The sequence below is a fragment of the Notamacropus eugenii genome, chromosome 6, assembly GCF_028372415.1.
Source record: "Notamacropus eugenii isolate mMacEug1 chromosome 6, mMacEug1.pri_v2, whole genome shotgun sequence".
Taxonomy (NCBI): Eukaryota; Metazoa; Chordata; class Mammalia; order Diprotodontia; family Macropodidae; genus Notamacropus; species Notamacropus eugenii.
This window is the reverse complement of record NC_092877.1, coordinates 369,002,436-369,026,386: the sequence shown is the minus strand read 5'-3', so window position 1 is coordinate 369,026,386 and position 23,951 is coordinate 369,002,436. Positions and strand designations below refer to the sequence as shown.

General features: G+C 40.3%; 1 protein-coding gene across 2 annotated transcripts in view; it reads left to right on the top strand.

Annotated features, from left to right (window-relative positions):
• KCNAB1 (potassium voltage-gated channel subfamily A regulatory beta subunit 1) overlaps window positions 1–23,951 on the top strand; it is a 421,316-nt gene that overhangs the window by 90,178 nt on the left and 307,187 nt on the right. The window contains exon 1 of one of the 2 annotated variants that reach the window (XM_072618660.1): window positions 3,487–3,769. The exons of the other annotated variant lie outside the window; for it this stretch is intronic. Within the exon in view, the coding sequence (XP_072474761.1) occupies window positions 3,549–3,769 (221 nt within the window). The 5' untranslated portion in view covers window positions 3,487–3,548. Of the gene's footprint in view, window positions 1–3,486; window positions 3,770–23,951 lie in introns of those variants that run through there. 2 annotated transcript variants of the gene reach the window in all.

The following is a 23,951-nucleotide window of genomic DNA, read 5'->3' as shown; positions in this document are numbered from 1 at the left end:
AGCCTTTTTCTCTATTCTTCCACTCAATATCCATTTCCACTCATTGCAAGGGGGCAGGGTGGGATAGGATGACATTTCCATAGTCTCGTTTCCTTTGAATCTGATATTGTCTCACAGTGGAGAGTTTCCCATTTCCTTACCCTTGCAAATCAAATATATTGGGTTTTTTTTTTTAAGTCTTTTCTTCCAAATCCCAGGAACACTTGGATCTTGTTTCAGATACTTGATAGCTATGTAACCTGGGTAAGTCACTTAACCTCTCTCAGCCTCAGTTTCCTCATCTGTAAAGTGGAAATAATAGTACCTGCCTCACAGTATTGTTGTGAGGATTAAATGATTTAACATACAGAAAACAATGTGCCAACCTCAACATCAGAAGGACCTTGAAGGACCAAATTATGGCAATTAGTAGTGCACTTTTTCATCCACAAGGCAAAGTAGATGTAGTAGATGAAAAGCTCTATTTCAAAATACAATTATACAACCTCATAGTAATTATGTTTAAAGTATAGTAAAATGATTTGTAATTCCTCTGTCAACTGATGTAATGGGGACCATGGAGTTCAGCAGCCTCCAAAGGGGTCCATGAAACAAAAATGACTAAGAACTCCTGCTCTAGAGCTGAAGTTACAGATGAGGAACCTGAGTGCAGATGTTAATTGACTTGCCCAAGGGCATGAAGCACATTTGTGGAAAACCAAGACTTGGATCCTGAGCCATTGACTGCAGTGCATTTTCCGTTACTCTAAGAGTTAAAGATGACTTGCAATTGGTATGACATGTCAGGTTCATGACCATGCTGGAACCCAAACACCTTGAATATTTGGTGATTGAATCATGATGGGGACATGGAACATTAGTCTGGTTGTTAGATGCATAGAAACACAGCCTGAGTATGTATTTCATTTTGAGTTTGGGTTTTGTTTTTTGTTTTTTTTGCAAAGCAATTGAGTTTAAGTGACTTGACCAGGGTCACATAGCTCATAAATGCCAAGCGTCTGGAGCCAGATTTGAACTCAGGTCCTTCTGACTTCAGGGTCAGTGCTCTATCCACTGTGCCCCTTAGTTGCCCCTTATATTTAATTTCTGTTGAAGAGCTCCTACTGAACCTCCTCATACCTCATACCAGAAGGCTTCCCCCTCTCTTCAGCAAAGTCCTACTCATTTTTCATAGCTCATTGCAAGTCCTACCTCCTTCAAGAAGTCTTTCCCAATAGCTACAACCCACAGCTTTCTCTCTGCTCTGAATTCCTACAACACATTATCTTCTTTAGTCATTTTGGCTCTTAATCATAAGCTACACCATGTTATCATTTAATTATTTCTTCTGCCTGTCTTTTTGAGAGGGAGAAGAGAGGATCTGAACTTGTGAATTCCTGGATCTGTGGGGTCAACAACTCCTAATATGGAAAATCCCCCACTGTATAGATAACATCTCCTCTATACCTAACAATTTCAGAATTTCCTGGAACATTGAGAAGTTAAGTAAAATGCTATGGTCACATGTGACCACTTATGTCCGAGGCAGGATGTGAATCCAGGTCTTCTTGATTCCAAGATCAGGCACACTGAACTGTCTCTCCGTATAGGGAATCATCTGACACACAGTGTCCATCACATAGCAATTCCATACCTGTTGAATTGAAGTACATCAAATGGTCTATAATTTGTTGCTGTTCAGTCATGTCTAACTCCCTTCGACTCCATTTGGAATTTTCTTGGCAAAGATACTGGAGCAGTTTGCCATTTCCTTCTCCAGTTCATTTTACAGATGAAGACACTGAGGTAAACAGGGTTAAGTGACTTACCCAGGGTCACACTGCTAGCAAGTACCTGAGCCAGATTTTGAACTCAGATCTTCTGGATTTCAGACCTGGCATTCTTTCCACTGTGCCACCAAGCTGCCATCTATACATAATTTACTTATCCTTAACTTTAGGGCCTGTATAGAATGATCTTTGGACTTGGGAAAATGATATGTAAGTAGTTTATTCCTCTGTAAAAACAGTTAAGAAAGGCAACTGGCTACTGTTCCCACTCCCACCCCAATATGGGTAATACATCTTTTTACATCAGTTCCTTCACGTCACTCAGGCTTAGCTGCTCCTAACTCTTGGATCAATGCAAACAACAGTGTCTTGTTGAAAACAATCATTTGGACTCTTTTCATCATCCCCCAGAGGCAGAGGCTGTTGACTTTTTCTGTGAATTTAGGTAGACCTGACCCTCACCTGCTAAGGGTTAGCTTCCGCTGCCCGGTACGTAGTGAGGGCTTACGAATACCTGCCCAGACAGATTACCCAGCATTCCAGAACTTGCAAACGGAAGAGAGCTCACTCCACGCCATCCTATTCATTTGAATGGGAACCTTCCACAAACAGGAACGGTTCCCAGTACTGGCTCACAGAACCTCCAACAGGAGCTTTTAAGAAAACTTCAAAGTAATCACTTTGCGGATAATGAGCAATGGTAATTAACCTTGCGTAAGAGCTAAGACCAGAAGGCACTGGCTTTGCCTCTTAATAAAGCAGTGCTATAGAATCCGAGTGCTAATTCTGGGACTCGTGCCCGGGGGCAGGCAGGGGCGCCCCTCTCCCCCTCCTCCTCCACTTTCCCCTATTCCTGTCAGTGACATGTGGCCGGAATCCTGCAAGCAGCCAGTCTCGCCGCCCATGATCGCTCACAGCGAGGAGCTGGTGAAAGTGATTTTTCTCCCCTTTCCCTCACACACAAAGGCAAACCCCGCGTTCTCAGGCATTCAGAGAAAGGCGTGTTTGACAGTGCGGCTGCCAAGCCATGCGGGTGGTGGCGGTGCGGGCTCCCGCGGGCGCTTAAAGGCTGGGAATGTGCGGGGTAGGGTCCTGAGCAGCTGCGACAGCCGCAATCGGGCAAGGGGTGCTTGCTCGAAAACACACACACACTCACACACACACTCTTTCTCTCTCACACACACAAGCACCAATGGCTGCGCCTGGGCTCGGGAGACTGACTCGCCTTTGATTAGGCGTGCTTTCTTCGGCTGCTGAGCTCGCCAGTGCCGCGTTAGGGGTCCACTAGGGGTGTGAGACCCATTCTGCGGTATATCTGCCTGCATTGATTCCGAATCAGCACCCCAAGGCATTGGAGAGGCGCGCTGGACCTTGGTCCGCCCTGCTAAACTGCGACTGCACAGCTTTGAGCTTTCTGCAAACCTCTGACCGAGCTCGGTTTCACCGCCTAATCAATCAAAGGGAATTATTGCCAACCCTCTCTGCGCCCCAGTCCGCGTGAGCAAGTTCAATAGCAGGCTGTTTCCTTCTATCCCAGGGACAGCAGTTGTCCTGCACCAAGCTGAGACTTGAGCTCCTCGTACTTTGGAGGCAGCTCTCAAAGGGGGAGCTGAAGCTTCCATTGACAGCAGCTAGAGAGAGGGAGGGCAAGAAGACGGAGGGAGGGGAAAGAGGCAAACCTTGAATCACTCAGCATCCCGTGGCTGTTTTCTCAGATCCTAAGAAGGTTACTGTGTTGACTGAGACTTGGGCTGGGAACATAGCTTTATTGGAGGAGCAATGCAAGTCTCCATAGCTTGTACAGAACACAATCTGAAGAGTCGGAATGGTGAAGATAGACTTATGAGCAAACAGAACACCACTGCCCCGAACGTAGTGAATGCAGCCCGGGCGAAATTCCGGACAGTTGCTATCATCGCTCGAAGTTTGGGATCGTTCACCCCTCAGCATCATATTTCTCTGAAAGAATCAACGGCAAAGCAGACTGGCATGAAATATAGGTATGAATGCAACATTCCTTGCTTCTGGTCTTTGCATGCATAGAATTGCTGATGTGAAAGATAAATAAATCCCATTGCTTCAGAAAGTGATTTTCTAAAGTGACCTTTTTAAAGAAGCTAAAGTACTTAAAATTTTCTCTTTAAAAAAGACTCGAGGATTTTAGAAAATAACATCAGTATTTTTTTTTAAAGTGTAGCCTGTTTTTAATATATTTTAAAGTGTCATGAACACCTAAGGAGCTATATAAATTGGAACACGCAGGAAATAACGGGACTGCCAGGAACTGGTGTTTAGATCTGAGTAGTTTTTCAATGGGAAAATATGTTTGTCCTATTTTGTACCTAACATGAAGGGAATGATATATGCAGTAGTTACTATGACAATTGAACAGAATTTATACTACCCCAAATCGTTTCAGAGGTAGTTCTATGGTGATATCTATTTTTGGAAAACCCTAGGTAACAAATGTTATGCATAGCTCTTACAGAAGTTTTGTTGAAACAACCTTATAGATCAATGCAACTGTCCTTTTAAAAATCTGACTCACTGAAGGCTAAACTGTAGCATTTGAAGTGAAATATGGGCAAAGCGCTAACCATGGTGCTGAAGGTTCATGAGGTTTCTTGAAGACCTTTAAAAACAGATGACCAACTCACCATCCATGCAGACACTAACAAGATTATTACGTCAATGTTATCCTGATGTTCCTGATAATAGATGATTTGATCAACAAAGAATTTTTATTACATAATTGTTCAACTTCTGTTCACTTGTTGGTAAGCTGCTTTCTTCTTCTGATCTCTTCTGAACAATTCAACCAATATTTACTAAATGCTCCCGCTCTGCTTCTTTGATAGTAGTGCACTTATATTCCCAAAAAGTGGATAGGGAGGAAGAAAGACTGGAAGAAACGAACAATGTACTTGAAAAAAATTCTCTGGTTACTTATTTTAGTTTTCTTGGTACAAATTTGCTAGTGATGCGTTTGACCCTAACTTTTAAATTGAGCCATCTCTCCTCTTATTGGCCAAGCTCGAAGGGATTTTTAATACAATCAAAATAATGGAGGAAAGAAACCATACCTTCTAGTTGGTCTGTGAAAAAGGAATCTGAATAGCAAGTTGCTATTCAACTTGCCCTTTAGAAAAGTTTCTTTGTTGAAGAGTCCTTGAAATTTTCCCAGGTAAAAAATAAACCAATCTCTACAGAGTAGGGTTTATTTATTTACTTCAGAAATAAGGTCTCTGGTGAAGCTAGCAATCATGTTTTCTAATTGTCTATATCTTAGTTCGTTCTTTCCTCCAGGTAGCAACTTGAATGCCATTGACCTTTGCATCCATAACTTCATGAAAATTAATCACCCCCACCAAGTCCCTGCCAATGGCATTTCTATAAATTATATTGCAGTTGTAGACACACTGAGATTTGCTACTGCTGTGGCATTGATCCAGGCCCCCTGCTTGAGGAAGTGGCAGTGCTCTCTGGATGCAGCAAGGTACAGATGAGACTGAGAAATGTTGGCACCAGTATGAAATGGCTAGTGAGACTGTCAATATCTTATAAGCTTAAGGTGGGTATTAAGCTTAACTATGCATCTCAAATTTTAGGAGCAGCACCAAAGAGGATGATTTTGTTAATAACAGAAAAAACTCTTCCTTCTTGTGAATATTTCTTGGTTAATTGTGGTTTGGTTTGTTGGGATTTGTTATTCTTTGGACTTCCATTAAGGTTTTATCAGTTCCGTTCTCAATATATGATGTTACATTTGATAGTAAATCTTTTTGCTTTCCCTGTAGTACACTATGCTAGCAAATTCCCTTGGAAATCATTAATTAATGCCAGATAACTACAACTCTTCCTTTCTCTGTCATAAAGTTGGCCATCTGACAATTGATCCTTTGAGTCATTCACTGAAATGTCCTTCAGTATCACCACTATTCTTCATTACTATCAAGTACTATCCATAATCATTAGCCATGGATAGATAACTTCAAATGTATCTGAAAAGTCTCCCTGGTTTCACAGATCTACAGCTGAAAGGTACCTCAGAAGCCATCTTGTTTAATTACTTCATTTTATAGATGAGGAAACTGAGGACAAACGACTTTCCCAAGGTCACACAGGTAGTGGACATCAAAGGTAGGATTTGAACCCCTGTCCTCTGACTCCAGAGCTACACTTCATCCCTTCCACTATAATCACATTGAAATTTGTCCTCTTCCTTTTGGAAATTCTCCTCAAAGCTCATAGATTTAGGACTGGAAGAGTTGCTCATTTGCCACTGAAAGATAACAAGAGGGAAATGATTCCTTAGCACTTTTATGGGAGATACTAGAAAGTACACAGATCATAGGATCAAGCACAGTTTGAGGTGGAAAACATGAGGGGGAGAGGGAGAGAAAGAGACAGGGAGAGAGAGAGAGAGAGAGAGAGAGAGAGAGAGAGAGAGAGAGAGAGAGAGAGAGAGAGAGAGACGGAGAGGGAGAAGAAGAGGGAGAGGGAGAGAGAGAGGGAGAGGGAGAGGGAGAGGGAGAGAAGCAGGAGCAGACATCTGAGTCCAAAGTCAGCGTTCACTCCTCTAGCTTCCTCTTCAGTTGATTGGAACTAGAGGCATTCTGGGTAATCTGAAAATCAATGGGATGAAGAGATGTCCCTCAGTCCTTCTAGCTGAATAGAATGAGGACTTCCAGTGGGATATAGAGTCATTGGAGACATATTGGGATCTCTATGGCAGGCACACATATCTAATGCCTTCTGTCTCAACTTTAGAAGAGATTTTCTTGTGCAAGTCAATATTCATATTCGTACCTGGATGGTATGGGTAAGATAGGGATCCACATAGAAAATGGGAGTGTTGCCACTGGCTTTCTGTTTTCCCAGTCTTTCCATCAAAATCTCATCAATGATCCCACTTGGGAGCAATCTTGTTTGAATACTAAAACCTTAAGAAATTCCAGTTACTTAAAAGTAACGTTCTCTACCACCCTACATATTGGCAAAGTTGAAATAATTGTCATTATTTAATGATATCCAGATCTTTCCAAGATCCTTCCCATCCAAAGTTAGAGAGGAGAGAAATGGAGCTGCAGGTGATTTCCATGCCTGGATTCAAATGAGTTTTTATTTCAAGGTTAGAACTACTGCTTTGTCTTTAGCTTCAGGCTCATAATTATATTTGCATATATCTAATACTTGAAGGTTTGCAAAGAACTTTACAAATATCTCATTTGATCCTCACAGCAGTCTTGCAAGGAAGGCACTATTATTTTCCTCATTTTACAAATGAGAAATATAGAGGTTAGCAGACTTGCCTGGGTTAGGGAGTTGGTAGCTGTATGAGATTAGATTGAAACTCGGGTCTTCCTAACTTGAAGTCCAGTGCTCTATCCTTTCTGCTACCTGGGTGTTTCATGCATTGAACTTTGAACAGGGCCAATTGAATATATGTACACAGCCAATTTACATTGTTTCAGTGACTTCCAGATTCTACTTCTGTTTCACCATACCTCTGTGAATTCAGGATCCATTCAGCATCCTGGTCAACATCTTTATATCTGGAGGTGGTCATCATAATGATAATAATAATTACATGGAAACAGCATGAAGTATATATAATCCTCCTCAACCTGTCTACTGCTGGAGTTGTACTAAGGATGTTTCTAGGGAGCCAGGTAGTTGGCACAGTGGATAGAGTATTAGATCCAGAGTCAGGAAGATCTGAGTTCATGTCTAGTTTCAGACATTTGCTAGTTTCAAGACCTTTGGGCAATCATTAACCCCTGCCTGCCTAGGTTTCATCAATTGTAAAATGGGGAATATAACACCTACATCTAAGGGTTGTTGTGAGGATTAAATGAGATGATATTTGTAAAGTATTTATCACAGTGCTTGGCGCATAATGAATACTTAATAAATGATTGTTCCTTTCCTTTCTCCAGTGAGCCTGAAGAGGGTGAATGCACATTCCAATTCTTTTACCCAAATACAAAATTAAATTATTTTATCCACTTTCTTATTATCCCCAACACTTAGCACAGAGTCTGGCACATAGTAAATGCTTAATGAATGCTTGCTTTGTCATTGATATTGCTGTGTAATGTTAGTCAAGTTACTTAACTTTTCTGGGCCTCAATTTCCTCTTCTGTAAAATGAGAAACGTCGACTAAATGACTCTTAAGCTTCCCTCACAGCTTTAAATCTATGAAACATAAACTCTTTATAATATTCATTGTCAAATAGGGTTGCAGCTAGAAAGTCCAACACTTAGGGCAAATTCAGCCAGACAGTTGGAGCTATGCAAGGTTATCCCTTGTAGGGATGAAATAGATTGAAGACAGAGGTCCTGGAAGTCAAGGCGGCTAAGGAATGGGGAGGTTAAAGTGATGGGAAGAGCTGGGGACTGGAATGAGGAAGAAGACCAGGTGGTGAACTGATTGGGGAGGAGGTGACAGCAATAAGGAGCTGGACCTGATGAGGAGCAGCACTTGCTGATTGATTACGGCAGAGGGAGGGTCTCATTCTGGTAGTGGAGAGCAAGGACAATTACTCCTGCCCTTCCTGGTCCTCCCAGTCACATGGTGTAAGAGAAGGAGCCGTCAGCTTTAGAGAAGATGTTGAGAGTTGGAGATTGTCTTTAGGAAAGAGCTGGATTTCAGCAAGCACAAGGGGATGGACCATTGTAACAAGATGAGATCTCAGAGGAAATTGCTCTAGAGCTAGAAGCAGAGGCCATCTAGCAGGAGCTCCTCATTTTGGAGACAAGGAAACTGGAGCCCAAAGAAGTCAAGAGATCTGCTCATAGTCACAAAGGTAGAGTAAGAGACAGAGACAGGATTCCAACTCTGGTTCTCTGCCTCTTGAGCTGTGGAACCTTTCCAGTGCAAGACCATATTAGAGAAAGGTTCTTCCAGAGCATAGTGAAAAAGAGGGCCAAGGAGGAAAACAATGACTGGGATTGGACCAGACTGGAATTTATTGCAAAGATGGGGAAGTTGAGTCATTTGACCCATCCATCCACCAAATCATCTCCTCCTAACTGGCTGGTTTTCCTGGACAGGCATCATGGGATGGAGAGAAAGGTGTGTGTGTGTGTGTGTGTGTGTGTGTGTGTGTGTGTGTGTGTGTGTGTGTGCTCGTGTGTGCTCACAGTCTTCTCTGACCCTTGAGAAGATGGAGAGAGAGACATAATGCCAGGCATTTTGGGAGGAGCTAGGAGGAAGTGGTAGCCTGCAGGTTTGTGGGTTGGGTCTTGGTTAAAAAGTGGGAGTGGAGAATAGGTCTCAGAGGCATTATTAATGTAATTGTCTTTACCTAAATTCCATGAAGGTAGCAACATTTTTTAAAGTAAGTAAATTATACTTGACCTCTGAACAATCAAGCCCCATTGCCACCATAAAGCTCCTATATTCTCTTTAATTAAGATTCTTAGTCTGAAACAAAATTTCCGATTTCTAGGAGGAAAATTTTTAAAAAGACATACCACATTTCTCTGTAACATTCACTCCAGGGAATTTTGCATGTTTAAAATAGAATGATCATTCTCTAAGAATTGTGGGTTGCTTTTTTTTGTTTGTTTATTTTTGGTCTACTGTTAAAAAGTTGCCCCATTTTGTCTAGGGACAGTCAAAACTCAAAACTGAGACCATGGGTATGATTCCATACAGTCTTGATTATGAAAGGTGTCAGATAAATGTGTCAGGGTGATTGTCAAATGGCCTTATCTGATTATTTGGAAAGACTCGATTCTTATAATAGCTGACCTGTGTGTGCGTGTGTGTGTGTGTGTGTATGTATATATGTAGACAAGCCATATTTGAACATATCTAGCTGGATGTCATTTTAAAAATAGAAACTCTTTACTATAAGAATAATTTTTTAAAATCCTGAAGTGAAAAAGATTAAATACATGGATAAAATTCTATGAAAAATCATAAGATTGATAAATTGACTTTTGGAGGTAATATGAGGAGTAGAATGAATGCTGAATTAGGAGTCAGAAGGTTCAAGATGGTGGAAGTACAGATCTGGATTTGGAAAGGATCTTTGAGCCCTTCTGGTCCGATTCTCCATTTCACAGTTAAAACAAAAAATAGAGACCTTGAAATCTTAGTAGTCCACCTAAAGTCACACAGGTAATGAGTGGCTGAGGCAGGATTTGAATCCAAGTGTGACAACAAATGGCTGAGATCCTCTGAATCACAGTCTTGGCTAGTAATAATAATGCCTACGTTATCTTCTTTAAAATATTCTCATGATTTAAGGCATTCTATAAACTATAAAGAGCTATGCAACTGTGACTTGTTATTAAAAATAAGAGATAATCTCTGTAGATCCAATCTAGTTGAAGGGCAGATTCAGACTGACACATACCTTTTTTGTGGTTGACAAGGTATAAGAGGTATACCTTGAATCCTTGGAGATTTCTCTGAAATATGGAATATTATTCTGAATCATCATCTTTGTATTCAACTCCAAAGACCTCTCTGTTTTCATGATGCTTCAGGGTTAACACAGCATTTTACTTGTCAGATTCTGAGAAACTCTGGAGACCATAAAATTGTATGCATAGAGCTGGAAAGAACTCAGAGACCCTTGGGTCCAGCCTCCTCCTTTTACAGATGAGGAGACTGAGGACCAAGCAGGTTAAATGACTTAAATGAAGTCTCAAAGGTGGTAAAATCAGAGGTAGAATTTATACTCAGGTCTCCCAAAGTACATCCCCATCCTTTCACAGGATAAGGGACCCTGATTTAAGTCTACAAGGCATTGTAGATGTAGAAACAGGGTTTAATTTGATCCTTAAACTCAGATAGGAACCATGATTTTCCCCATTTCTAAGCTGTGCACAATAATGCTTACAGTACCTGCCTCATAGGAGTGCTGTAAAGATCAAATTAGCATATGTATGTGGAGTGATTTGTAAACCCTAAGCTGCTGCATGTGTGCCATTATTAATGATCATTAAGACAGGCAATGCTGTTTTCTTCCTTTCTTTCTTTCCTTTTATTACTTATTTCATTTTCTTTACTCTTTTTTCTTTCTTCCTTTTTTCTTTTTCTTCCTCCTCTTCCTCCTTCTTCTCCTTCTCCTCCTCCTCCTTCTCCTTCTCTTTCTTCTCCTTCTCCTCCTTCTCTTCCTCCTCCTCCTCCTTCTTCTCCTTCTCTTCACCTCATGTAGAAAACAGAACACTGTACTCAGAGTCAGGAGACCTGGGCTTGAGTCTCAACTCAGACATTTACTAAGTGTGTATCACTACCTGTGCCTCAATTTTTCATCCGAAAAATGGGGAGAACAGTAGCACCTACCTCCTAGAATTGCTGTGAGGATGAAATATGATACTCTATGTCAAATGCTTTGCATACATTAAAGTGCTTTCAAAATGCTAACTATTGATTTGTTTTATGTAGAACATTGTGTTTAGAACTGGGGATACAGAAGCATAGAAGATGGTACTGTTCTCTATAAGGGTTTCGTAATCTCATTGCAGGAAATGAGATACAGACATAAAAAGATAAATGATGCAAGGTAGAATATGTCAAATGCCAAGTGAAATAATTGTCAGAATCCAGCTGAGGGAGGGATCATCAAGGTGCAGAAAGGTTTTATTGAAAATGTGGGGCTTGAGCTTGGTTTTGAGGGAGGAGTGGGGGGTGTCTAAAGAAATGAGGTCATTCCATATGTAAAGTAAGAAAAGACCTGGTCCTTTTAATGGTCATCTAGCATTCAGGAAACAATGAATATAACTGGGTTTGCAAGGTTTGTGTAGGAAGTTAGTGAAAAATAATGTTACGGTAATAAGTTTGGGACTAGAAAGTAGAAGGCCTTGAATGCCACACTAAGGAATTTTCTAATCTAAAGGCACTGGGGAAACCTTTGAATATATTAAAAGTGGATAGAGGGTTGGGAATGCAAAAGATTGGTTCAAAACAATGTTTTTCTGAGTCTAATTGGACCTGACAATTCTATTTTGTAAGGGTCCACAGGTGTTCATTGTACCCTCCCTGTTCTTTCAGGACTAAGCCTACTCTCACCATGCTCTGACCAATTTGAGCTCCAGGGACATTTCATAGAATTATTTTCAAAGCTCACTTCTCTTCCACAGTTCTGTGCCTCCCACGAATTTGGAGGCAGATTCTGAATTGAAGCCATTGAAAGAGATGATCGATCTTGTCAGCCCATTATGTAAAATGCACATGTGCCTCTCTGTGTGTCTGTGTGTGTGTATGCAAAAGCAAGCCTTCTCATTATGAGGAAAAGTAGGAGGAAATAGGTGGGCTGGGGAGGGAGAACAGAAAAGCTACTTAGGTGGCTCTGAACCAAGCCAAAAAAAATTGATGCTGATCCAGATCAGAAAGCAGCTTGGATTATTAAAATGCTAAATTGATTTTTAAAAACAACAATAATTCACATGCATATGAATTCTCCCTCTCCAGAAATCTATCTTTTATCTTCATTTCTACAGACACCCATGAATATCATCTCTCCCTGGTATTATGAAACTAAATGATGAAACAAGAGAGACAGATGTGGTGTCCCTCTGAACATTAATTGGTGACTTATTCTTGTGTGTGTATTTCATGCATTCATTCTTTTTCTCATCCTCTTCAGTTTCTTCGTTCCATCTTCCTTCCTTCCTTCCTTCCTTCCTTCCTTCCTTCCTTCCTTCCTTCCTTCCTTCCTTCCTTCCTTCCTTCCTTCCTTTCTTCCTGCTTTGCAATGTATGGAAGTCACAAAGCTGGCATCTATGAGATAATGAGAAAATGGTAGGATGAATGTCTTCCGGAAGTTGGTAGGCAACTGTCTTTCAGTTCCATTGCTTTGGAAGTATGTGATGGAAATCAGCCAAGAGACACCAACATGCTTTTTCCTTTGGTTGTAAACATTCATTTGGTTGCTGTGGGTACAGGCAAGTGAGCACTATTCATTCAGTGACCCCCCCACCCCTTAGCAAGTACCTACATATTGTGGATGAATCAGAGTGGTGGAGGTTGGGGAGGGGGGTTAGTGCTATGTGTTTTTATGTCTTACCCAGTGATTACATACCATAGAAATGTTAAGAGATGGGGAGGGGGAACTCTGCACCAAATTAATCAGGAAAAACAAATACATAAATTCTACTTTACTTAATATATACCCAGTAATATTAGAATAATTAGTTAGCATTGGATATTGTTCATCTGCCCAAATCTGGTTTTGTGATCTTGGGTGAGTCTTTTCTGGTCAAAATTTTGTTTATATAAAGGCTTCAGAAAGAATCCTTTCCTCATTCACCTAAATGCTAGTTCTTCCCTCTGATTAACTTTAGTATTTTCCTGTACAAATCTTTTATGTAGCTAGATGTTTTCATGCTATCTATAAGATTTAAGGTTCTTGAGGCAAAGGGTGTTTTTTTTTTTATTTGTATCTCTAGCACTTAACTTAGTGATAGGCACATGGCAAATGCTTGAAATTGTTGTTCAGTCATTTCTGTAGTGTCTGACTCTTTACGACCCCATTTCAAGTTTTCTTGGCAAAGAGACGAGCATCGTTTGTAATTTCCTACTCCAGCTCATTTTCTAGATGAGGGAACTGAGATAAACAGGGTTAAGTGCTTGGGATCGCACAGCTGATCTGAGATCAAATTTGCACTCAGAACTTCAGACCCAGCACTCTATCCACTGTGCCACTTAGCTGCTCTAAGTGCTTAAAAAATGCTAGTTAATAAAGAATTTTGCATTATCAAATAGTAATCCATATTCTCCTGTGGAGAATTTCAGATCTATTCAGATAAAAACCTGCTTGTGGCAGACCAGTGGGAGTGAAGTCCTGAGCAGCAGGGCTACTCAGAGGGTTTTGCAATGTCAAATGGGACAGATATCATGGTATTGAATCAGTTCCAGGCTAAGGAGATTTGTTTGGGTTAAAAAATGACGGCTGAGTTCATGGAAGGAGGTAGTATGGAACAGTGTGAAGAGCTCTGGGTTTGACATACAAGGATCTGGCTCAGAACCCTAGCTTTGCCACTTACTACCTGTGTTCCCTTAGGTGGGTTACTGAACATGTCTAGAACTCAGTTTTCTTATTTGTGAAATGAAAGGGATGAACGAGATGATATCACATGTGTCTTCTATCTCTAAAATTAGGAGAGCTTTTCTTGATAGGGGAGGTCCAGGAATATATGCCAAAGGACTGCCAAGGCATGATGTTTTCTTCTCCTGCCCTTGTTCACCAGTAGCTCTACAAATTTTCTGCAACTGTGTTGGTACTGGAGTATGGACACTGTAGGAAATGACATAGAGCAATAGATCCCGGAAGAGTGAGTCATGGTCTCTCTCACTGAGGGACTTTAGGGATCATAATTCCTTAAATCCAAAACTCCTTGAGGACCAAAAAAAGTAATTTATGACTTAGGGTTAGCTCATATTTCAAGTCTTTCCAAGCAGGAGTAGAAAATATTCAATATACAAGATACAACAAGTATAGGACAGCTATTTATTTCCTTTACTACAAAATAAAAGCTTGAAACAGAAAAGACTCATAAGTATGTACTGATCAGCATAAACAGGATAAAGTAAACTCTAACACCTATTATACTAAGCCCAGGAAGTTGCTTCTTAAGATATTAAAATATGGAGTATTTAGTGGGACCACTGAATAGGCATTTCATCTTCATTTTGCCTCTGCTCTGTCCAAATTCTCTCATGGTCTATGTCTCCTGACACGTGGACAGAACTTGGGCTTGTCATCTTGCAGTATTCATTTTCTCTTCTGAGAAGCACAGTGAAGACTGTTTCCTACACTGTTGCCAGCAGAGACTGGAGGACCTAGAAATTCCTGAATTTCTGAGATAGCAACCCTCCAAAAATCCATCCCTCATGTTTGTTGTTTGGTGGCCTATTCTTAGAGAAAGGAACACAAAGTAGAAGAGGCAGCCAGGGGCTCCAGGTCTAGGTTTAGGCTTGCTCAGGAAGCACATGTACTTGAAACCAGGTGAGAGCAGTTGCCATAATGGTGGGCATGAGAGTCAGGGGAAAGAGATGCCCTTTTCCTCCCCAAGGGAAGAGTCAACAAAGACATACCAAGTCTCACATTTGAAAGAAAGCAAGAAAGTGAGAGCTCTTTTCTCTTCTTTTAAAATTCAATGAGTGGGCACCTTCTCTGTCTCAACAGACAATCTCTTTTGGTGTATTCCCCTACATGTGCTGATGTTCTAGAGATCAAGAGACAAGTAACTTCCTTCAAGATTACTAAGTCCTCCAGATCAAGCCAGCACATGTGGTCCAGTGGAAATGATCTAAGGTCTAGCAGACTGGGGGCTCCCATATTTACCCCAATTACACTCCTCTTATCTTAGTTCAATATTTAGTATCCTCAGCAAATAAACCAAGGTATATTTGGCATATTTGCCCATATCCCCAGTTCTAGAAAGTTCCCTGGGTACAGAGGGGGTCTCAGACATTGTCCTTTCAAACACTTCTCCAAGTGGTTTAAATTAGTCTCAAGTAAGTCCATGCATGGCAGTTCCTAATGGCCTATAGAGTCCCAAGCCAGCCATTCAGCACAGTTCTTAGACAATCCTCAAACTAAGACTATACACCACAGCTGGGCTGTGCTGGCCCAGCTTTACCATAGCTGGTGGACCTGAAGATTGTAATCACTGTCAAATACAAAGTTCTACAAATATAAAAAAGACATTGTATAGAGTTTATCATAGGTTATTGCCTGCTTTGTGCTTATAAAGGCTGTCCTAGACCAAACAACTATCCAAAACACACAAACTAAAAATTGTAATAAAATAAAAGAGAAGGAAAAACAAACCTCCTCTTAAAGGGAAGCTAGTCCCAAATAAACTCTTGTTCCCAACAGAGATTAGAGTTGTGGGGTGGACTGGAAGTAGCCCTCTTGTGTTCAGGTGAGAAACCAACTAATGGTCCCAGTTCTTCTTCTTCTTCTTCTTTTTTTTTTTTTTTTTGCATTCCCAGCACTTACCATATGCCTGGAACAAAGTAAATACTTAATAAATGCTTGTTGACTTGACTGGTAAAAATTCCTGTTTCCTTGTAGCACATAAGGCATAGCCTACATTTCCCCCATGAACTCATGGCCAATGCAAATGGTAATCAATCCCAATAAGGGTCTAGAAAACAGCTCTGCAGTGGTCCTTGCCACACACTGGGCATACCAGACAGTTAAAGATTGTGTAAAAAGCAAGCAAACAGACTGAGATGGGCTCTGAACACATATGGGACTCATCCCTAAATGGATGACTCCCTTGGGGCTAATTTGAATCATCCCCTTAGATCCTGGATAAGGTTCCCAAATGCAGCAATACATATAGCTTCTGGACCCAGGAAGGCTGGAGCACTGACCTTCATCCACTAAGAGGCTCCTAGCTCTGGACTCATTCACAAAGGAGCTGCCGTTCAATAATATATAAAGTCTCTTCCTGTGTCGACTCACTGGTTATTAATTTTCATGTTAGGTCATCTGGGAATAGGGCTTTTCCACTTCACTTGTTGAAATTATTAATGTAACTATGGAGCTAGAAAAGAGCAAGAGAAGCAGAGCTAGGAGAGACATGTGAGATCATCTAGACTCCTATATGATCATTTTCTGGGGCATGGTCTGAGACCCAGGGAAGTAAAGAGATGTGCTTATGATACAGTGGTAGAAGCTGAGACTAGGGGTCAGCCTTCCTGACTCTCCCATTGGCACTCTTTGGACTATACCACCATTCAATCAATCAATCAACAAGCACTGGATACCTTATTTTGTGGTAGACACGGTACAAGGTGTTAAGCATACAAAAGCAAAAGGGCAATGAATAGTTCCTGACCTCAAGGAACCTACATTCTATTGGGGAAAGTAGCATGTACATATGCATGCACACATATGCAGAATAATTATATGCAGATCAAATATAAGGGAATTGAACCCACAGTACTTTGGGAGGGAAGGCACTAGCATTTGTGGAAATCAAGAAAGGATTCATGGAGACGAGAATGCTTGAGTTGCACCTTGAAGGAAGTGAGGGGTTCTGTGAATTGCTGGTGAGTGGGGAATGTGTGCCAGATAAAAGCACAGAGACAGGAGATTCAGTGTTGAGAAGAACAGCAAGAAGGATGGTTTGGAGGGACCCCAGAGTGTGGGAAGTGGGCACTTCAGTGTGCCAGGGGATAGAGTGTTGGGCTTGGAGTCAGGAAGATCTGAGTTTGAATCTTGAGCAAGTCATTTTTTCATCTCTCTTAGTTTCCCCATCTATAAAATGGGGATAATAATAGCACCTACCTCCCAGGGTCATTATGAGGATGAAATGAGATAATTTATGTAAAGCACTTTGCAAACCATAAATCTCCATATAAGACTGAATATTAATATGCACAATCTTACCACACATGAAATGTGAATATTTTAGACGGATAATTTTTCTTTTTAAAATATGGCATTTGTTTCTCAAGCAACTTTATTTGGCTACCTTGTGGAGAGGAAAGACCCTCTAGCCTGATCAGGATCTTATTCTTTCTCTGCATCATACTTTAATTACTAGGAATATGGAGTTTTCTGGACTGGCAGGCTCCTTCTTTGAAGAGCCTAGGACTGACATAAAGTCATTCCCAGCTCAAATAGATTAAATAAAGTAAAATTTTCCACAGGATTGCTGGCATCTTCAAGAAATCTTCAAAAAACTGGCCCAAATGACTATGTAATTGCTAAATGCCTAGTGTCTATTAAGCCTCTCTCACCAGGAGGTTGGTGGAACATATGGGAGAGAGGAGCCCCGTCCAGGGACTCTAGGGACTTTTTAGCACTGGGGAACTTCTTCCTCCCATGATATTTCAGTCCCTCCATCAAACTAGGAAAAATAATACTTTTTATCAGTCTTCCTGTGGATTGAAAGCAATAGGTGATTGGAGTATATAATTATTCATTTCTTTTCCTCAGCAGATCATGGTGCATTTCACAGTGGCCATTAAATGTTTTTTGAGGGTAGGAACTGAATCTTATTTATACTTGCATTTTCCCTATTGCCTCAGATAGTACCTTATACCTTGTGTTATGCTATGAAAATATAACAATGTAAGTGCTGGATATCCTCATCCAAACTCCCACTCACACTGATGAGTCAAGACCCTCAAAGAAAGGCTTCATCTTCACCTCAGGGTTCTAAAAGTACCCCTGAGGTGTCAGGGGGCGATTCACTAATGTTGCAGTCTCAAGCTCCCATTGCAGTGCATTGTCTCCATTGTTAATCATCACTGCTTAGTGCCTCAAGTTTCATTTAATCAATTTACCCCAATTAGTTATTACAAAGAGATACTTACTTTGAAGATATAGCAAGAACAGAAGTTATTGAGTGAGGAAGGTCATACTCTTCCAATTATCACTTCAGTCCCTGGGAAAAAATGGTTTCCTATTTCAAGCATTCACCCCACAATATTCGCTTCCAAACATGGCAGAGCTAGTGGATAATGAATCTGTTACTTAGCCAGTAACTCTTCATGACTTTTTCACCTGTCTTTAGCCTTCTGCAAATCCCACCATGGAATCCAGGTCCCAGACTTTGGACACTTGCGATTCTGCAGCATGCAAGTTTGTTGTCAATTCCAGTACACCTTCACCTAAAAGCAGAAAGAGTAAACACAACAGAGACAAAGACAACAGCAGAGTCATGCACTCATGACCATGCAGTGGCAGTGCCAAGGATAGATAAAAGTAGAAGGCGTCTTGCTTCACCACTAAAGGCTGACCGAAGTCTTTGCCTCCTCAAATGAACACAGGCAGGAAAGAGAAAGGAAGTAGGTTCTCCTGGAATGGTTAGTCTTTGGAGTGCACACCAGTTCCAGTTCAGCAGCTGATCAAAGGTCTATCTTTTCACCACATGGTTAGTGAACCAGGACCAATTCTATGCACATGCTCTAAAGTACCCATTCAGATTGCATCTAGGCATGCTCATAAGGACTGGGCTCATTGGCCTCTCCTTCCATTCCCAAAGGGTTAGTTGAATTGAATTAAACATTCACAATTTTCCCACTTGCTATTGGAGACCAAAAGCTTGAATTTTAAGGCTTGAAGCATGTGTAATGGTCAAACTAGCACCACTACACAAGAATGCATTTTTTCACAAATTTGTGGGAAAATCCTCCTTCCTTGATTTATGGTTACTCTGGTTTGGAACTAAAAAGTACAGAAGTGACAGGTTTGTTTTTTTAAATAGAACCCTAGGCTGACTGATAAAAGGGACCTTAGAAGTCATATAATCCTACCCCCAGTCATGAGGAACTAAGGCCCAGAGAATTGAAGAGACTTGTCCAAAGTAGGAAGTGGCAGAGCAAGTGTTTCACTCCAGGTTGTCAGACTCCAAATCTAGCACTGATTCTACCGTACCATACTTCTGTCTACACAGCATGCTTCCTTCCAACCCTGGCATTTGAGTCCCAATTTGCCATACTTCATTGGGACCGATCAAGTTCCTCAATTTTTCTAGCCTTAAATCCCTCATCTGGAAAATGGGAAAAATAAACCTTATAATATCTATTTCATATGGTGGACTCAAAGGAAACAAGGTCTATGAAGTGCTCTTTAGGGAAAAAGTACTAAAAATAGGTGATTGTTATTATAGCTAGTAACAAAGACAAACTCATTTTACTGAAGAGAAAAGCAGCAATGATATGCAGAGGACATCTGGTCTGTTCCCTGTTGTTCAAGGTCACCCATCCTATGGCATTTACAGTTTTAAAGTTCCTGTAGGTCAATAGTCTCAATTTTTCTTCCCTTCCACATCCTCTATTAGTTTAAAAAAGTGAGCATGTGCCCTTAGTACCGATGTTAATATAGTTACAAATGCAATGCAAAGCTTGCTATACTAAAGTCTTTCCTGATCCTCTTTAATCCCAGTATCTTCCCTCTACTGAGTATTTCCAGCTTACTCTGTATATATTTTGTTTGTGTATGGTTGTTTGCAGGTTGTCTCCCCCACTAGACTGAGTTTCTTGAGGACAGGGACCGTCTTTTGCACTTTATGTATCCTCAGCCCTTAGTGCAGCACCTGACCCATAGTTGACACTTAAATTTTTATTGAGTGATTTATACAAAAATAAAATTTAAAAAGAGTAACATAAAGATGAAATAAAAATGTTTTTAAAATATTCATTTATTTTATTAAAGATCCCCAAACCCTTTGTCTCTACACTAAACATATTGTCATTAATACCCAATTTTAGGGAGAGCAATGTGATCAAACATTAAAAAAAAATATGGTCTAACACTTTTTGACACTGCAACCAGTATGTTCCAAAGTTCAGTTCATTTGGTTTCATGGCTGCGAATGAAATGAAGTGCAGAGAGCCTTAGATCAAAATGGAAGAAATGCCTTATTGGTTGAATTTCTTAAAATCTGTATTTCTTTTCCAATCCCATTCACTAGTTATGCATACTTTTTTGTTGGAATTTGACTAGTAAATTTCCATGTTACCTGATCTGGCAAACTACCCCGAAGGGGCTACATTTTAATTTTTTTTTTAACAAATAAGTTCCCAACCCACTGAAACTCTGGGGGCTGCAGATGGGGGAGAGTTTTAGGCAGGTTAAAAAATTCTCTTTCCAGTGGTTAAAGTGTGTTGAGACAAGAATTCTTATATAGGTGACGCACATCATTTTGGTCAACAAAGAGTTTTCAATGTCTTGCTTAATTCTTAAAAGTTCTTTCAAATTGTGTTGGCTTTCTATTATCTCCTGAGGCACAATATATACTCAGGATGAGGTTAATGGTTAATGAGAGTGCATTGGAATCCATATTTCTGATAATCTCCTTGACAGTTTTAATTTTTTTCAGGCTGATTTCTTGTCATAGCTGATTAGATTGTCACTGATGTTACCTCATAAATGTGGAGCTTGGATTAAGAACTCCAATCTTCTTTATGGAATAGTGATTAGGTTCTGATGTCCTGTGGTAGTCAAGACAGATCAAAAAGGCAGATGAAACCCCAAATCCCTGATGTAGCCTCTTCATTATTAGGCCATCCTCAATCTCTGTTCACTCAGACAGTGGCTCTTTTTTAGAGCCCTGGTGAATACCATGGCTGGGAAAGTCTTTCTCTTGGTTAAATCCAAGAGATTATGCTATACCTTGGGTTTCTTTATGCTATAGCTTGGGATTCTGCTCTCCTTTGAGGTGATGAGTAAAAACTCGATTTTACTTTACATCTAGGCCACGGTCCATTGATAAGACTAATGAGACTTTGCAAAAAAAAAATCAAGCTATTCAGTTGGAGCATTTTGAGGAATTCCATATAGCTTAATTGGTAATACTTGAGCAAAGATGGAGGGAGAGGGAGGACAACAAGGGAAGGGTACTTGGGCAGCCCCTCTAGCTCCAGACCACTATCAGGACTGACATCTTGAAGTGAGGGTGGTCCACTAGTCCTTTGTATAGGGCTATGACTTGTACCTCCAAACTAGGGCAGCCAACAGCCCCCTTTGTACTACACCAGCCTGCTTTACCATGATTACACTGTATTTTCTCCATATATCATGACCGCTCAGGTATTATATAGGCAGAAGTAAAATCCAACTCATGTTCCTACCCTGAGAGAGGCAGTACTCAATAGCTAGAAGACTGGAATTTTCTAGTTTGACAAATTCCAAGCATAAAACATTCCAGATATTGGTATGGAGGTGGGGGTTTTTCAAAAAAGGACAGGACAAGGCGGGGGAAGGTGGCAACTGGTGGGAAGAGGTACAGGGCTAAGGCATAGACAGTTTACTAGACAAGCAAGATTAGACTTAAAAGAGAACAAGTTTTTCCAGACTAAATGGTGTAATAATTTTTTGTGGCCTTGAAGGTTATTATTATCCCCCAGCTTATCCATTTCCAAAAGAAATCATTGTGGTTCTTTCAACCTCTTCTTATAGTTTCCACTTCCTGAATCTGACATCACTTTTGTAATTCTTGTCTGAATTCCAGAAAAGATGGTTACGTTTCTCTTAAGTCATGGAATCCACAACTGGACCTGGTTCTCTAGAGAGGGTCAAGACCTTGCTAAATAGATTCCTATGATTAATTCCTAGCTCTTGGATGCAGCATTTCTATGTTTCTTCTTTTTGCTGTTATATTTGCTTTTTAAAAACATAATTCTTTTTGATATTTATAAACCAATTTTGGAAAAAATATGCTATGAAATATATTTTTTAAATTCTAGTATATTTTTTAGAATAATAGAGAATGACCCAGACTGGTCATCTGTAACTCTGATGAGATCATCTGTTCCAAAGAGACCTTACCCATCACCATGAAAACCTTAAATTGGCTAAAGAGAGAAGAGTCAGTCTGATACCAAATTTGCAATGGTAATAAAACACTCTACTAGAAAACCTAATAGCTTGTGACACAATCTAATTGCCTTCGGTCATTCTCTTCCCCTCTCCAACAGATTGAACAATTAATGTATCTAGAAATAATGGCATCTGACATATACTTTTTCTATTAAAAAAGATAAATTCTCCCTTTATGTTTCTTGTGTGCAACCTTGACAATTAAAGTCTTCCAGAAAAGTTCCCGGGAAGGGAGGCTCTTGCCTAGGAAATTAAGAGTGCAGAGTTTTTCTTAGTGAGTTTACACCTACTTGTATATCACAGAATTCCATAACTGAAAGGGATTTTATTGACTGTCTAGCCCAATTCATATCGGACTAATAATCGGCAAGATAGCAATTCATGCATTGGGTACCAATTTAGCCTTTCCTTGAAGACTTTCAGTGAGTGGGGTTGGTGCAGCATACCCACCACCTCCAGAGGGCAGCACATTCCACTTTGGGATAGCTTTCCTTTTAAAGATGAATTTCTTTAACCTGATTTGCCTCTTTGTCACTTCCAGCTAATATTGCTAGTTCCGCCCTTATCTGGCCCAACAGAACAAGCCTAATCCTTTCACCTGATGGCTTTTCAAGAACTTGAGGATAACTTCAATGTCTCAGCCTTCTTTTATGTAAATGCAAATAGTCAGGGCATCATTGTGGTTGCCCTCAGATGGATGCTATCTAGATCACCAATGTCTTTTTAAAAAATATGGCACGAAAACTGAAAATAATCTTCCAGATACAGCCCAATCAGGGCAGCATGCTGTGAACCTCACCTCTCCAGCATAGGAAGCTATCATACCTCTCTTTTTAAAAAAATTAATTTCTTTTTAGTTTTCAACATTCACTTCCATAAGTTTTAAATTTTCTCCTCCTCCTTCCTCAAGATTGCATGCAATCTGATACAGGCTCTACATATATATTCTTATTGAACATATTTTCTCATTAGTCATGTTATATAGAAGAATTACAAATGAATAGGACCAACCATGAGAAAGAAAAACAAAGCAAAAAAGAGAGCAAATAGTATGCTTCAATCTGCATTCAAACTCTGTATTTTCACCCTGGATGTGGATGACATTTTCCCTCATGGGTCTCTTGGAGCTTCTTTAGGTCCTTGCATTGCTGAGAAGAGGTAAGTCTATCAAAGTCAGTCTTTGCACAATGTGGCTATTACTGTATACAGTGTTCTTCTGGTTCTGCTTATTTCACTCAGTATCAGTTCATATAAGTCTTTCCAGGTTTTTCTGAACTCTGACTGCTCATCATTATAGCACAATAATATTTCATTACATTCATATAGCCATATCTCTCTTAATATAGCCCAAGATTGAATGAGTTTCCTTCTCCTCTTCTGGATCATTATTTACAGTCATGAGGATAACTTGGGCCCTCTTCTTTTTCCTTTGTACATTGATTCTCTCCATATGACCTTATCTGATCCCATGGGTTTAGTTATCATTTCTATGTTGATGGCTCCCTGGTCTAACCAACCTTGGTTTCTCTTCTGAGCTCTTGGCTCAAATCACAAATGACCTATTAAATGTTTCTGAATGTTGTGTAACAACATGTGCAAAACAGAACTCATGATCATGTCCCCTGAGCCCTCCCCTCTTCTGAAGTCTCTGTTTCTATAGCAGGCAGCCACCTGTGAACCCAGGTTCACAACCTCTAGTTATCCTCCCTCATCGTACGTATTTAACCAGTTGCAAAATCTTGTCAATTCCACTTTCATAACATCTCTCAAACATGTTCCCTTCTCTCTACTTAGACGGCCACCACCCTAGCCTGGGGTCTTATCAATGGATTTTTGTAATTACCTGCTAACTAGTCTCCTTGACTCAATCCT